This window comes from Ranitomeya imitator, chromosome 2 (assembly GCF_032444005.1).
Source record: "Ranitomeya imitator isolate aRanImi1 chromosome 2, aRanImi1.pri, whole genome shotgun sequence".
In the NCBI taxonomy this organism is placed as follows: domain Eukaryota; kingdom Metazoa; phylum Chordata; class Amphibia; order Anura; family Dendrobatidae; genus Ranitomeya; species Ranitomeya imitator.
The window spans coordinates 470663172-470679805 of record NC_091283.1 but is presented as its reverse complement, the minus strand read 5'-3'; the positions used below and the strand labels follow the sequence as shown (position 1 = coordinate 470679805).

The following is a 16634-nucleotide window of genomic DNA, read 5'->3' as shown; positions in this document are numbered from 1 at the left end:
CCCTAGATAGCCTCCATATAGTATAATGCACCAAATAGTCCTCAATATAGTATAATGCACTCCCCATAGGCCTCCACATAGTATGAGGCACCAGATAGTCCTCAATATAGTATAATGCACTCCCCATAGGCCTTTATATAGTATAATGCACTCCCCATAGGCCTACTCTATATTGTATAATGCACCCCCATAGGCAGACTTTATAGCACAAGGCAGCCCCCATAGGCAGACTCTATAGCACAAGGCAGCACCCATAGGCAAACTCTGTAGTATAAGGCAGCACCCCAGAAGGAGACTCTGTAGTATAAGGAAGGCCCCTTAAGCAGACCCTCTAGTATAAGGCAGCACTCCATAGGCAGACCCTGTAGTATAAGACAGCCCCTCATAGGCAGACTCTGTAGTATAAGGCAGCGCCCCATAGGCAGACTCTGTAGTATAAGGAAGCCCCCATACATAGGCAGACCCTCTGCAATAAGGCAGCACAACACAGGCAGACTCTGTAGTATAGGGCAGCACCCCATAGGCAGACTCTGTAGTATAAGGAAGCCCCCAATACATAGGCAGACCCTCTGGAATAAGGCAGCACCCCATAAGCAGACTCTGTAGTATAAGGCAGCAACCCATAGGCAGAATCTGTAGTATAAGGCAGCATCACATAGGCCGTTTCTGTAGTATAAGGAAGCCCCCAATAGGCAGACCCCCTGGTATAAGGCAGCACCCCATAGGCAGACTCTGTAGTATAAGGAAGCCCCCCATAGGCAGAGTCTGCAGTATAAAGCAGCCCCCATAAAAATAAATAAATACTCACTTCTCTTCTTCCTGGTTCCTCCGCTGCTCTGAGCGCCCACACATCTCCAGACTGCGGGCGCCGGGTAGTGATGTTATCGCGCCCGCTGTCAGTGTCAGCGTTGATGATGTCAGACGCTGACAGGGGGATGATGGGAGGAGCGTAGCGCTCCTTCTCTCTTCAATGCGGTCAGCTGTATCGGCATGTTGCCAATACAGCTAAACCTGCAATGACAGGCGGGGTGCCCACTGCTGGCACCGGGCCCCCCCTCATCTGCTGAGGGGCCACATAGCGGCTCTGCTACAGAATGTAACTGTATCGGTGTGCTGTGCACACGCGGATACAGTTACAGTAGCGTACCTCCTTGTGGGCCCCCTCAGAGTGTGGGGCCCAGGGCGATGGCCCCCTCTGCCCCCCAGGTAGCTACACTACTGATCCCCAGACATGGATTACGGCATGGGACAGAATGTCAGACAGGTGAGGGATATTGTTTTTGTTTTATTACAGGAATGGGCGTTAGGAAAGTATAATGCTGACAGACGATGGTTGCAGACAGCTGATAGTTGCAGCCTGCTGCTGTCAGTTTTTCCTGGCTGGTTATGAAAAATACAGGGGAACCCATGCTGTTTTTTATTATTTTATATCGCAGGCGGCGGCTGATGAATACTCCCATCAGCCCCCACCTGCTCTCGCTGTTATCAGTTGAATATACCACTCAACATTCTCCCCTGCTCACGCTGATCGCCCGCAGGGCAGGGGAGAATGATGAGAGCTGTCTTCTGCACCCTGCGTCGGGGAACAGCGCTAACTGTACGCTGCGCTGCTTCCCTGGCTCCGGTACGTGTTGTACTGATGACAGACGGATATCATCCGTGTGTTATCCATGTACTGGATGTTTTGCTGCCCATGCTGCTGTTAAAAAATGGACATGTTCACGTATTTTACCCACGGACACACGGTCCATGGTAACACACTGGTATGTACATAGACCCATTCACTTGAATGGGTCTCCGGTAAGCGTGAAAACTCTCACCACACATACAGGACACACTTACATCTGAAAGAGGCCTAACAGAAAGAAAGATCACAGCCTGGAATAGAGGTTAAAGAGACGTTTGGTACTAAATGAACCTCATCCACATTGCATCATTTAATCACTGTCATAATGGAAATGTTGTCTTCTTGTCATGTTGCAGATACGTTTGGTGATTTCAGAGAAAGGTTTGCCATGTGATGAGCGAGACGTCAGCCTTCCCCTAGCAGAACAGAAAGAGCCTTGGTTCATGAGACTCAATCTTGGGGAGGAAGTTCCAGTAGTAATCCATGGTGATAACATCATCAGCGACTATAACCAGATCATAGACTACATTGAGAACAATTTCGTGGGTGGTAAAGTATTGTCTTTTTTTATCAAAATTGTGAAATCATTATTTAATTAAATTGAACTAACCATGCCCACAGCATAAATGATATTACCATGCCCACAGCATCAATGATATTACCATGCCCAGTAGGTAATATTAGGTGATGGAATAGCCAAGAGTCAACAGCTGACAAAGACGTGTACAGTGGCTTGTCTGGGGCCCGGGGTACAGTGATAATTGTCCATGTTGGCTATATTTCTTTTTCTTATGAGGGCTGACAATTTACTCAGATTTTTTTTCTCCATGATCAAGGTAATCAGCAAAATCTACTGTTCCAAATGGGGAGCAATATGGTGGAATGAATTGGTTAAAGTAAAGAGTCCTCCAGCCATATTTCAGATAAAAATTGCAAGCTGTATTCCAATAAAGTTAAAACATTGACATCCCCAAGTGCATTCAAAATATCGATTGACCTTTTTCCTGCATTTCAGACTTTATCTCAGTTCTTATTCATAGATAAATGAACTGGTATCAGAACGGGGAATCTAAAAGATTTAATTGGGTCCCTCGTTCTGGTACCAATACTTCTCTCCCCATCTGGAACAGTAGGTATTGATGTTTACCTCAAACTAGGCAGAAGTAGGGCAAGGTCTATTGGTGCAGTGGTTACACAACCATTGTTAGTCACTGAAGTTCAGCATGATAGCTGTCAAATGGACAATCATTCCCTTCTATTCATTAATGGTGCTCTGGTGGCCTCCTGCCCTTGTCTTGGCCCTGGCTATAGGACCTCTAAATACTACTATGGTAAATTAAGCAAAAAGTAATCAACTTCACTAAAATCTTCACGACCAATGTGCCTGAATACAAGAAGGTCATATGGGTATCTCTCTGGTATAATGCCTTCAGCCTACAAGTACCTGTTATTTAGCCACCTTCTAGGTGCTATAGTCTTCTGCAAAGTTCATCAAATGAAATCCTTAGATTTGGCAACTAGTTGACCCTCTTTCTTTCTACCAGTTGTGTATTTTGTCTGTAATTTTATACCGAATCTGTCCGAGAAAGCAGCAAGATGGCCTATCCATTTGGGAATGTAATCAAATAAATACATTAACTTTCTTTCAGGAGATAAATCTGATTTGGCTAATATCTTAAATGGGTTGTCCACTACTGGGTGGCGCAGTGGTAACACTGCAGCCTTGCAGCGCTGGAGTCCTGGGTTCAAACCCAACCAAGGACAACATCTGCAAAGAGTTTGTATGTTCTCCGTGTTTGCGTGGGTTTTCTCCGGGCACTCCGGTTTCCTCCCACATTCCAAAGACATACTGATAGGGAATTTAGATTGTGAGCCCCAACGGGGACAGCAATGATAATCTGTGCAAACTGTAAAGCGCTGCGGAATATGTTAGCGCTATATAAAAATAAAGATTATTATTATATTATTATTATTATCTATCTGATTGTTTGTCCTCGTGAAAATAAAAACACTTATGCTCTCTCTTGCTGGGCCGTTCCAGTGGTGTCGGCGGTTCTTATGACACGTTAGCCCTGCTCCCAATCTGCACTTGGGTCACTGTCCCCATCTTTGCATGAATAAGTACTGAAGAGGTAGTGAGTGGCCAGCCGCAGCACTAACTTCGTCTTGATTACTTAAACTGTATGTCCAATGGTGGGGACAGTGACCCAAGCACAGATTGGGTGCAGGGATCACGTGTCCTAACAACCAAAGCGAGCCCTGGGAACTCGAGTGCTGACACCGCTGGAACGGTGAGTATAAGTGCTTTTATTTTCACAGGGACAAACATGAGGAATAAGAAGGGGTTAGCCTGGTAGTGGACAACCCCTTTAAATAGTGTGGCATGGCTCTTTAAAGAGACAGATATTTACAGCTGGTGGTCTACACAATGAGAAACGGTAACTCCTCTTAACCCCTGATAACTTAAGGAATGCAAACGTATTGCAGCCTGCCAAATATGTTTGACATGGTACAGGCAAAACAGACAGCACATGTTATCCAGACTACAGTTAATCTATTGGTGGTAACTAATTGTTAACCTGGGGTCCGATCATTCAGATGTTCAGATGTGCATAAAACACATTTTTATCCCCAAAATAGGTACTTTAATCCCAGTTAGAATCTAGGAACAGGATGAATACTTGACCATCAGTCCATTCATTCTCCATCGGGCTGCTGGAAAGACCCAAGCCTCATAGGCAATGAATGTGACAGCGGTCGAGTAGGAGCACTGGTGCTCCATTCTGATGTTCTGTGCAGGTCCAAGTGTTGGGCTCTCATCGACTGATAAGTTATCACCTCTCCGTAGATGGGTGATAATATTGTTTTCATAGGACATACCCTTTCATGCTTTACTTGTTCTACACTAAGCACCTATAATATAAGAATACACAAATCAAACAAACTGTCCACTGTATAAAGTCTTTAGCTAGCACCAAAAACAACAAAAAAGTACAAGAGTAAGTAACAAAATCATGATTTTATTGGTGAATTTAAAAAAAATTATGTATCAAAATGCTAAAAGATATACAGTATATTGGATGAATATCATTATAGTAAGGGAAGTGTCTTGATCTTGGCAAAATACGATAGTAATAGACCTCTGAAGAGTATCCCCAGTACAATATATAATGCAAATGCAACAGACATCAAGAGAGACAAAATGATAATATTACCAAAAAGATTCCTATTATACAGGCAGCCACCCTCGCCTGATGTGCATTTCGCATTTACCGCTTCATCTGGGGGTGTGAAGTGATGAATGCGAAATGCATGGCGGGCGAGGATGGCTGTCTGTATAATAGGAATCTTCATGGTAATATTGTTATTTTGTCTCTCTTGATGTTTGTTACATCGGAATTACCGTATATATTGTACTGGAGATACTCGTTAGAGGTCCATTGCTATTGTGTGATGTGTTTTTATTGACACCAAGACATAGGTTTAGCATAGTTTGTCTGTACAATCCCATCCCTATTACGCTCTTTGTAGATAGTTAAAATTTTCTCTTTTATGTTCTTTTTTTTTTTACTGTATGTACCAGATGCATACATAATATGTTTTTTTCTTATCATCATAATATGTGCTTTGTTTTTGTTTTTTTTAATTGACCAATAAAACGGCAACCTTGTCTTTACAGGTCTTGAATTCATCCTGTTTTTGGGGTATTTTTACAATGTAGTATGTAAATAGTGGTTCCCTCAAAGAAGAAAAAAATCTAATGGCTCTGCTATAGTAACAAGGGAGAGAATCACTGATGTATGTGGAGCCCCCCCAGACACAGGGCCACGAGTTCTCGGTACCGGGCCTCTCTGGTTCGGTTCTGAGACTGTCACGGTGGCTAGACCCGGTCCGCGACCCTGCTAAGGGGCGTCCAATAAAGGTGGTACAGTCTGTCAGGGATTCGTGACGCCACCTGTGGTGTTCGGTCAGGGTGACTGACGCTGCTGTGGGGTCCGCTGGGGTGATGGAATGGCAGCTAGATGGTATACCTTCCCACAGGTGAAGTGAATCCCCAGGGCTTCCCAGTAAGGTGGATGGTGATGGTGTGAGGTGCAGTCAATAACGAGGACACAGGGTTGCAGTCTCTTTACCTCTTTACTGAAGACTTCAGGATCCTCAATCCAGAGCACGCTTAATAGGGCTATCTGAGACCGGCCGGTCGGATGGGCACTTCCAGAGTTCCCTTTGCAGGTGGAAATCAGTGCCTACCACTAGCGCCTGTGTGTTGTAGTGCTACCCTGCTGAGCATTCGGAATAGTCCTCACAACTGCTGTTCTCGTTCATTCGTTCGTTCTTTCTAATTCTCTCTCGCTTGTTCCAGATGTTACTAGTTTCTCGTCCCCCAGTATGTTATGGCTAGTACGCACCCGTATGACGGGGAGGCTCGAAGCTCTTCCGGGACCCTAGAGACGCCCCTCTCCACGCCTTGCCCCCTATGTCTTCATAGGAAATTTAAGGTAGACAGCCAACCTATAATTAACTGTCCTGCGGAGTTCGAAGTAAGGCCTAGAGTCAGTTACTCCCGCGGTGTTCCGGCTACCAGGCTACGCGCCTCAGTCGGATGTTGCCTCAGTCTCACGGCACGACTCCTACTGGTTCTCCTTTGTGCTTGATCTCGTTTCTCACTGTTCCACAATATCCTTCGCTTCGTATCTCTTCCTTAGGATACCGCCGCAAGGTAGTGCAGGCGCGGTTCCGTAACGTTCTGCTCTGTTCGCTAGGCACCTGCCAGGTTCCCACGCCTGACGGGGACCCCCCTGTGTCTTCTCCCTGCAACACCCCCTGCCACGGGATGTTGCCTGAATCCAACCCAGTCAGCTTCTGACTAACTTCCTATCCAACCCCTAGTTTTACCAGTGTGAGGAGTGGCCCAATAAATAAAGCCTTTTTCTCCCCCTTGTGGCCGGAGTGTGAAGTGTAATGTGTGCTGGTGATACCTGGTCAGTAGAATTCCTTCAGTGCCATCAGACGTACCATCACTCCCCTTAGTGGCAGAGTGTCATACTGCAACGACCAGATCTCTGGGGCGCTGCATATGATAGTTATGCTTCTATTACCTGCTTTAGGCTGGGTGGATGATTGATGACTGTATGTTATAACGTCCTTCTATCGGGAGATATATATATATATATATATATATATATATATATATATATATATATGTAGCAACTAATATTTGTATCTGCAAAGTGAGACTTCTGCATCTATAAATTCTCCGCACCTTTCCTATTCTTCTGGCAATGGCTGTAATTTAAGGTAAACCCCATCACTTAGTGCATTGAGCAGGGGAAAATAGATGCAGCCATTATTTGTGAGCATTTTCTGTGTTGCCCAACTCTCTGATCACACTTTAATTTCCTTCTTAAAATGCCATCAGGGAGCAGCCAGCTGTTAGCACTGGTAAAGGCCTAAATTATGGCTGCTTGTCAGCTTCACTGAGCCTTGTGACTTGTAAATGAATATGCTGGGTGCGAGCTTGTAATGACCAGAGGTCCGAATAAGATCCAGTGAGTCACAAACCAAGACCAAGGCAGAAATCTCCAACGGTATTTACTCAAAGGCAAAATAATCAAGGTAATATGGAGAATATTAAGACAGATGCACCCCAAAGATACACCAATTCAGCAGCAGCTGAAATCACTGTGCCACTCCAAGGTCTCCTGAGAACTGTGTACTACAACAGACTAGTAAGAAATTTACCTAACAGGCAACTAAAAACAGGAACAAGTGTAAATTGAATGTAGTGTTATTAAGGGAGCCCCTGGAATGGCACATTGAGTATAACTTACACAACTCTAATATAAGATACACCTCTAAAGTAACAACTTAACACTCTGAGCAGAGATACCCGGGTATCTATAACTATGGTACCGTATCCTGAGATAGATTTCCTCTCAGGCAGGAATCCGCACAGGCTGCAGCCAGTTCATATTTTCAGCGCCAATAAGTTACAGCAAACTCCTCTTGTCTTGTCGGCCGATGCCGAGCCCAAACGCCGGGGACTTAGTTAGTGGTCTCACGATGTAGTCTCTGCTTCTGTAGCTCCTAGGAATGCTTCCACGACAATCCGTCCGTCTCTGTATCAGCAGTCTGTCCAGACTTGGTTCTCCACTCAATGCACAGGGAATCCACAGACTTCCAAATACGTACTGGGTTCTTAGTAAAGTCTCAGTCTTTTGTTAAATAAAGGGTTAACTCCTCTCCAGGAAACGTTAGCCACACAAGTCTCTCACAGAGTTAAACAAAAGGTTAATTCTTCTCCAGGGGAACGTTAGCAACAAAAAGTCTCTCAAAAGCTTCTTTTCCTCCAAAAACACTTGCAGTAAATCCACACACAGTCTCTCTTTAAGATATCACAGCAGCTTCTGCCTTTGCTTCCCGCCTTTTTCTCTCTCAGCTCTCACTTCCAAGTTTCACTTTACACCTGAGACACTAGACCCCACCCAGCAGCACACATTGTCTCTGGGAGTTTTGCACGGTCTGTTCTCTTCTGCAATAGGCAAAAACCACAGGGTCCTAGTGCCCTCTCAGTGGGACTACAGTTCACCCTCTTACATGCCACCCCACTAGAGGTTGGCGTCCTCGACATACCTTCCCACTCAAATTCATCTTGAGCATATCGCTGAGGCGGTATTCCTGCCGTAGATCGTGTAGTTCTCCTGAGTCCTACATCAACAGGTGCGACCTTAGAGGGAGCTAGAGTCTCTTCCATGGTCGTGTCAGTGGGCGTAAGTGGAGTTGTCTCCTCCTGCGGCTCGATGTCCTGTGATACAGCGTCAGGACCAAGCAGTTGACCTGATGCACTCTCCTCAACAACATCCTCCATATCCCCAACATTCTCATCACCCGAGGCCAGATCGGTCACAGGGGGCAAATAAGCAGGCGCAGGAGTAAGCACACCATCAAACTCAAGATCATTCAGAGCTTCCGCCCCTTGAAACATGGCCTCTGGCTCTAGGGGGGTAGGCGCCGAATCTTCAAACCAGCACCGCTGTAACATGTTACGATGCAAATTACGGGTTGGCCCCCCTGTCCCCACCGGTTCGACCTCGTACACTGGAATCTCAGGGTTCACCTGTTTTTTTATCAGATACGGTATCGCCTCCCATCGGTCACTCAGCTTTCCTGACCGTCGTTTTGTCCTCACCAACACTCTGTCTCCCGGAGAGAACAGCTCTGTTTGTACAGGTCGCGTGTTCTTATGGACCACCTGGCGAAGGCGGTCACCCACCACCTGATGCACCACCCTCAACCGCCGCCGATGCTCTCGTACCCACTCGGATGCAGTCCGAAGGGGGGCGGAGGAGGGATCTGGCATGCTCAAATCCTCAATGTCTCGGCCAGGTCTACCAAACATCAACATGTGTGGTGAGTAACCAGTAGTACTGTGCACCCTGTTATTGTAAGCCCACATCAATTCGGGGAGATACTCAGGCCAGCATGTCTGTTGCTGACTCTCTAAGGACCTCAACATTTGCAACAGGGTCCGATTAAAACGCTCACACGCCCCGTTACCCTGAGGGTGGTAAGGCGTTGTTCTCGACTGCTCGATACCATAGAGCTGGTGCAACTCTTTCATCAGCGTTCCCTGAAAGCAGGCCCCTTGATCTGAATGTATTCTCTGCGGACACCCGAACACTTGGAAGAAATGTCGGCACACTGCCTCAGCCGCCGACTTGGCCGTCTGATCTCTTGTCGGCACTGCTACAGCATACTTGGTAAAGTGATCTGTCATCACCAGGCAGTAGGAGTACCCTGATGTAGAGTACCCTATCAACACGTAGTCAATCATGAGTAGTTCCAGTGGAGCTGAAGTCTTAATAGACTGTGTGGGAGCCCGCTGCTCAGGGCTTTTGTTGAGCCCACAAATTCGGCACTGCCGACACGCGTCGGCCACCATCCCTCCCAACTCAGGGCAGTAGAGGACTCGCTGCAACCACTGAAGTGTCTTTTCACTTCCAAAATGGGCCCCCTTCTCATGCGCCTCACGAGCGACCACCGGCCCCATCCCCACAGGAATTATCAGTTGGTACCGATGCTGCAGCTCCGATGGCAGGTACACCTTACGATACAAAAGACCTTGTTCCACACACAATTTATCCCATTGTCGAAGGAGTTTCATTCCTTCCATGGACAACTGAGCCTTGTCCTCTGCACTGGGCCAGGCCTTGTTTTGTACCCAACGGCGCACAAGTGCAACGTCCGGACACTCATCCTGGACTCTTGTCCAATCTGAGGGTGTTTTACCCAGGACACAGGGCATCCCGGTGGCCACCCCACTTGAGTGTACCACACTTTGGAAGATAGGTATTTGCCCCAAAGCTGGAGTTTCAGTATCCTCAAGTTGTTCATCAACATCTTCCCCGGATGACCCAAGGGGCACTCTTGACAATGCATCTGCATTGCCGTTCTCTCGACCAGAGCGAAATTTAATGCGGTAATTGAACTTGGCCAGTCTGGCGACCCACCGCTGCTCCAACGCCCCCAGTTTTGCATTCTCTAAGTGAGCTAGCGGGTTGTTATCTGTCATGACTAGCACCTCAGCTCCTGTTAGATACTCGGCGAAGCGTTCTGTCATTGCCCACACCAGGGCCAGCAATTCCAGACGGAATGAGCTGTAGTTAGCCGGATTTCGCTCGGAGTCTCTTAAAGATCTGCTGCCATAAGAAATCACTCGTTCTCGGCCGTCCTGCACCTGTGCTAGTACTGCCCCCAACCCATGAAGACTACCATCGGTATACAACAAAAAAGGGGTGTCAAACCGGGCGTAGGCCAGCAATGGGGCACTCGTTAGGGCGGTTTTCACTCCATCAAATGCCTTTTTCTGTAGGGGCCCCCATGGAATGGGGCGATTTCGAGGACCCAGCGCTGTCCCTCTCAAAAGTTCATTCAAGGGACTCACCACTTGTGAGAATTTAGGCACAAACCGCCGATAGTATCCTGCTAGGCCCAGGAAGGCCCGCACTTCTCGCAGGTCACAAGGAGGTGGCCACTCTTGTACCGCCTTAATCTTACTGGCTAAAGGTAGTACCCCGTCCGGGGTCACCAGATGCCCCAAATATTCAATCTGGTTTCGTAACAGCTGACATTTTTTTGGCTTTATTTTCAGGCCGTAGCTCTTGAGCCGCCGGAGAACTTGACGCAGCTTCTCCAGATGATCTTCAAATGAGGTTCCGAACACCACAATGTCGTCCAAATATATCAGGACTGATTCAAAATTTAGATCACCCAAGCAATGTTCCATCAGGCGTTGGAAGGTTCCCGGGGCGGTAGCGAGGCCAAAGGGCATCCGGTTGAACTCAAAGAGCCCCATTGGCAATACAAACGCCGTCTTGGCCCGATCTTTTTCAGCCATTGGGACCTGCCAGTACCCGCTTGCCAAATCCAACGTTGAGAAATACTTGGCCCGACCCAGGGCCGACAGGGATTCTTCAATACGGGGTAAAGGATATGCGTCCCGTACGGTGTGGGCATTCAATTTCCGATAGTCCACACAAAATCGGAGTGTCCCATCCTTCTTGCGGACCAAGACTACAGGGGCCGCCCAGGGACTCCGGCTCTCTCGGATCACTTGGTTGTCCAGCATACTGGCCACCATGCTCTTCACCTCTTGATAGAGCGCCGGAGGAATTTGGCGATATCTTTCTCTAATGGGTGGAGTATCCCCCGTTGGAATCTCATGCTCAATCGTCTGGGTACACCCGAAGTCCTCTCCATGTCGGGAAAAGGTCTCTTGATGTTCCCACAAAACTCTCTCCAACTGCTCCAACTGCACGGGGGTCAGCTTCTCCCGATCCACTCCCATCTGCTCCATGATCACATGAACATTCCATTCCTCTGTAGGAGGTTCAGTCCGGCCTACCTCGACCGCGAATGTCCAGGATGACTGTTGGTCTGGTCGCAATTCGAACCCTGCATTTTCCGGCACCTTCTCTGCCGGTACGAACAGTTCAGCCAGTATGGTCCCAGCGGGAATTGCAACAGCTTCATCTAAAACATTGATGCATCGGACCGGTACTCGTCCATTCTTCACAATCGCCAAAGAACGGGCCACATGTACCTTGGCAAATGAGGAACCCTCTCGGGCGGGCTCAAGTAGCACTTCAAGCCCATTCAATCTCTGTGCAGCTCCCACAGGCAGCATTAAGAGTTCCTCTTGTCTGGGTCCCAGCAGGATCGGGGCCCTCGAAGTTACTCGGACCCGGCCCACCCGGCCACCTGGGACCGCACTTTTCAGCAAGTCGCAACTCAGCACTAGACGGTGTAGAATTCTCTGTGTGGGTCGGTGTCTTGTCGCACGGGCCCAGTATCGGGGTCCTTCACTGGCATACATCTGGTGATTCAAATCTCGCAGCACGTTCATTCCGAGCGTCACTTCCATCCCTCTTCTAGGGGGGTGATCCACCAGTACTACCCCTTTCTGCCCCAGCTCTTGACCAAACATTTTTAGTTGCATCCACACGATCCCTTTTACTGACAATTGACCATTATTTGCGGCGGTCAGTCGTATCACTCGGCCATCCTCTGGAATCACTAGTCGACTGAAGTATCTCTCATATACTTCTAGAGGCATTATAGTACATTCGGATCCCGTGTCAACCAAGCACCTCATCTTCCGCCCTTCAAACTCTGCTTCTATCACTGGACTACATGCAAACAAATCTTGTTCATTCCGTCGAGGGCTTTGTGTGGGTGGGGCCGCTGCTGCTTGCCCTCTCATGGCAGCGGCCGGAAGTTTAAAGCCGGCGACGGGGTTTCTGGGGCTGTAAGCGCCCGGCAGTAACGCGAGATGTGTCCCGGGCGGCCACACTTCCAGCAGGTGATTGTTCCTCGTGGGCGAGGGCTTGACTCATTCTGATAGGACGACCTGGCCATTTGCGGGGTCACCGTTCCAGGGGGTGAGGCAGGAGGTTCCCGCGAGGGGGTAGAGGCGGGATCAACTGTCAGTTGAGACAATTTCAGCTTCAACTCCTTCACCTCAGCACGCAGAGCTTGTACCACGCTTACCAGCCCCTCTCCCCCCGACCCTGATGAACCACCTTCCTCCAGCTGGGCACTGTTCACTGACCCCTCGGGAACATAGGCCGATTTCTCTTCCCTTTCCACTGCAGCTCGGTAAATCTGCCAGAAAGATAACTCTGGTGCAACCCGGGCCATTTCTAACAGTTTGTCCCGGAGAAGTCTATTGGCTACACCGGTGATGAATTGGTCCCGGAGCAAGCGGTCTACCTCCCGGAATGCCCCCATGGCCCCCGGGTCTAGTCGCTGCATCTCATTCAACATCTCTTGCAAAATATTAGAGTACTGCATCAGGGACTCACACTCTCTCTGGGGACGATTAAAGAATAGGGACCGAAGCTGGGCCACGCGCGCTCGGCCCCCCAAACTCCCCTCTAACAGTTCCAAAATCTTTTCTAATGTATCCCTCTCTGATTCTGGGCGCACCATCACCATACGCCTAATATCACCCTCCAGTGCATTTAATGCCAGCTCAGAGCGTAACGCGGGGGTCAAATTACACATGCGCAGAATACTCCGGATTCTCTCAGCCCAATCTTGCAACGCCATATTGCGCCCATCGTATTTCGGCATGTGCTGAAGTAAAGCTCCTACAGGCACATACCCTCCCGAAGTCGCCGCGGCTGCCAGGGGAACCCCAACCCCCGAGGAGGATGCGGATACAGCGGGGTCATTTCCACCATCGCCCTCGTCCATGACAAACACTGGATCCTGCCGACTACGCCAAAAATGTAATGACCAGAGGTCCGAATAAGATCCAGTGAGTCACAAACCAAGACCAAGGCAGAAATCTCCAACGGTATTTACTCAAAGGCAAAATAATCAAGGTAATATGGAGAATATTAAGACAGATGCACCCCAAAGATACACCAATTCAGCAGCAGCTGAAATCACTGTGCCACTCCAAGGTCTCCTGAGAACTGTGTACTACAACAGACTAGTAAGAAATTTACCTAACAGGCAACTAAAAACAGGAACAAGTGTAAATTGAATGTAGTGTTATTAAGGGAGCCCCTGGAATGGCACATTGAGTATAACTTACACAACTCTAATATAAGATACACCTCTAAAGTAACAACTTAACACTCTGAGCAGAGATACCCGGGTATCTATAACTATGGTACCGTATCCTGAGATAGATTTCCTCTCAGGCAGGAATCCGCACAGGCTGCAGCCAGTTCATATTTTCAGCGCCAATAAGTTACAGCAAACTCCTCTTGTCTTGTCGGCCGATGCCGAGCCCAAACGCCGGGGACTTAGTTAGTGGTCTCACGATGTAGTCTCTGCTTCTGTAGCTCCTAGGAATGCTTCCACGACAATCCGTCCGTCTCTGTATCAGCAGTCTGTCCAGACTTGGTTCTCCACTCAATGCACAGGGAATCCACAGACTTCCAAATACGTACTGGGTTCTTAGTAAAGTCTCAGTCTTTTGTTAAATAAAGGGTTAACTCCTCTCCAGGAAACGTTAGCCACACAAGTCTCTCACAGAGTTAAACAAAAGGTTAATTCTTCTCCAGGGGAACGTTAGCAACAAAAAGTCTCTCAAAAGCTTCTTTTCCTCCAAAAACACTTGCAGTAAATCCACACACAGTCTCTCTTTAAGATATCACAGCAGCTTCTGCCTTTGCTTCCCGCCTTTTTCTCTCTCAGCTCTCACTTCCAAGTTTCACTTTACACCTGAGACACTAGACCCCACCCAGCAGCACACATTGTCTCTGGGAGTTTTGCACGGTCTGTTCTCTTCTGCAATAGGCAAAAACCACAGGGTCCTAGTGCCCTCTCAGTGGGACTACAGTTCACCCTCTTACAAGCTGAAGGTTAGAAGATATTGTAAAAGATTATATATGACACCTGATGGAATATGGCTGTATATGTTAAAGTGTTGCTTGGGGTAGTGACCCCTCTCATTATGCCGATGATGTATTTCCTTAAAGGGGTTAAAAGGGATTAGAGAACATGAGTGTTTCCAAAACCTTCACAAACAGCACCACCATTGTCCACAGGCTGTATGTAGTACTGCATCTCAGCTTCATTCCTATGAATGTTGCAATTCCAGACAAAACTTATGAGAAAGCATAGCATAGTTTCTACAAGATGTTCTAATCTTATAGCATCCTTTAAAAAATGTACTAATCAACACAACAAATTTGATAGATAGGGTCCTTCAATGTTTGTAGCTAAACCAAAGAATTAAGCTAGAACAGTGCTCCCCAACTCTGGTCCTCAAGAGCCACCAACAGGTCATGATTTCAGGTTTCCTTAGTATTACACAGGTGAATCTTGCATCAGCTGGATGACCAAGAATCCCATCACCTGTGTAATACTAAGGAAATCCTGAAGGCATGACCTGTCTCTTGAGGACCGGAGTGGGGAACACTGAGCTGGAATATAAGCTGGTATATATGGAAAATGCAAGCGCACGTTCACACTGTGGCCATTTCACAGACAAAACCCAAGAACAAAAAACAAAATAAGTATATACTTTACAGACAGTAAATATTAATAATATGCATAAATAACAAAGTATACTTAATTAATGCTATTTTGCTAGAAAAAAAAGCATAACAGCCATCCCGCCGCGACAAGGTGTACCCATCAACATGTTCCTTAAGGGTATGTGCACACGATGCAGATTTAGTGCAGAACTGCAGCAGATTTTTCTGCAGCAGAAACGCTGCAGAACTGCACTGTGATCACAGTACAATGTAAATCAATGTGAAAAAAAAAAGCTGTGCACATGGTGCAGAAAAATCTGCGCAGAAACGCTGCAGATTTCAAAGAAGTGCATGTCACTTCTTTTGTGCAATTCTGCAGCGTTTCTGCACCCCTCCATAATAGAAATCCATTGGTAAAATCTGCACAAAAAAGCGCATAAAAAAAACGCATAAAAAACGCACCTGCGGATTCTGTCAGGAGATGCAGATTTTATGCAGAAAATTCTGCACCAAATCTGCATCGTGTGCACACATCCTTACTGTCTCCAGTATTAAAACCTTACCAAGTGTCAAACAATGTCATTGTGAATGATGGCAGAGCTGGACAGGGGCTCTACTGAGACACCCTTCAAATGTTTCTAGCTAAATTGTTTAATTACTTTGGCAACACTGCAAGCCTCAAGTGTTACTATATTGATAAGATACTGCCCACTGTCCTAATTAATGCAGGCAGGTAAATTTTGACTCCCTAATCTGTCAAGTAATGTTTCAAGCATGTGCACTGCCAGACCCCTTGGTCCGATCAGTAAGTGGGCTGCTGTCTAGGTCCTATCTTCTTGGTTCCTTAGGCTAACTTCAATTTAAAAGGGAATGTCCTAGCAATAGAGTTCCTTTAGGAGCACTTGCTGGACTTGAGTCAGATGACCTGTGTCTTATGATATATTGTATGTTGTGTTTGCATTTCAGAACTTATTCCACAGTTAATACCAGAATCTGAAAGCCTCCTCCACTCCAGGGTTCTTCAGTACAGAGAAACTCTAGAGAACTTGCCAATGGATGCCTACACTCATGGATGTATTCTTCACCCAGAGCTCACCATAGATTCTATGATCCCAAAGTACGCCACAGCTGAGATTCGCCGTAAGTGGCCATGTTACCTGGCTGCCTTTATGAAGACATTTAGAAGTCACTTTCATGGAAGGTATCAATAGAAGACCTGTCGTATGATAACCACTAGTGGATAGGCCTTTAATGAGATCCAAAAATGCCATCTAAGTGACTAATAGGTGACCCCTCAGAAGATTTGATTGGCCCTGTCCTCTAGAAACATGGAAATATCAAAGAAAATGGGTCAATACAGAGACAACTAACCTTCCATGTAACCAAGTAGGGCATATGTATATGTAGTAGTGAAGCGATCTCCTATCAATTCAATTAAGCCAAGAGTAACATCCATCTTGACTTTCGATTACTGAGAACAAAGTCAGTAATGGATGGGCGTTTATTGATTT

General features: G+C 47.1%; 1 protein-coding gene across 1 annotated transcript in view; it reads left to right on the top strand.

Annotated features, from left to right (window-relative positions):
- Positions 1-16634, top strand: part of GDAP1L1 (ganglioside induced differentiation associated protein 1 like 1) — a 107266-nt gene that overhangs the window by 71439 nt on the left and 19193 nt on the right. The window contains exons 2-3 of the mRNA XM_069751258.1: positions 1984-2176; positions 16090-16263. Of these exons, the coding sequence (XP_069607359.1) occupies positions 1984-2176; positions 16090-16263 (367 nt within the window). The remainder of the gene's footprint in view (positions 1-1983; positions 2177-16089; positions 16264-16634) is intronic.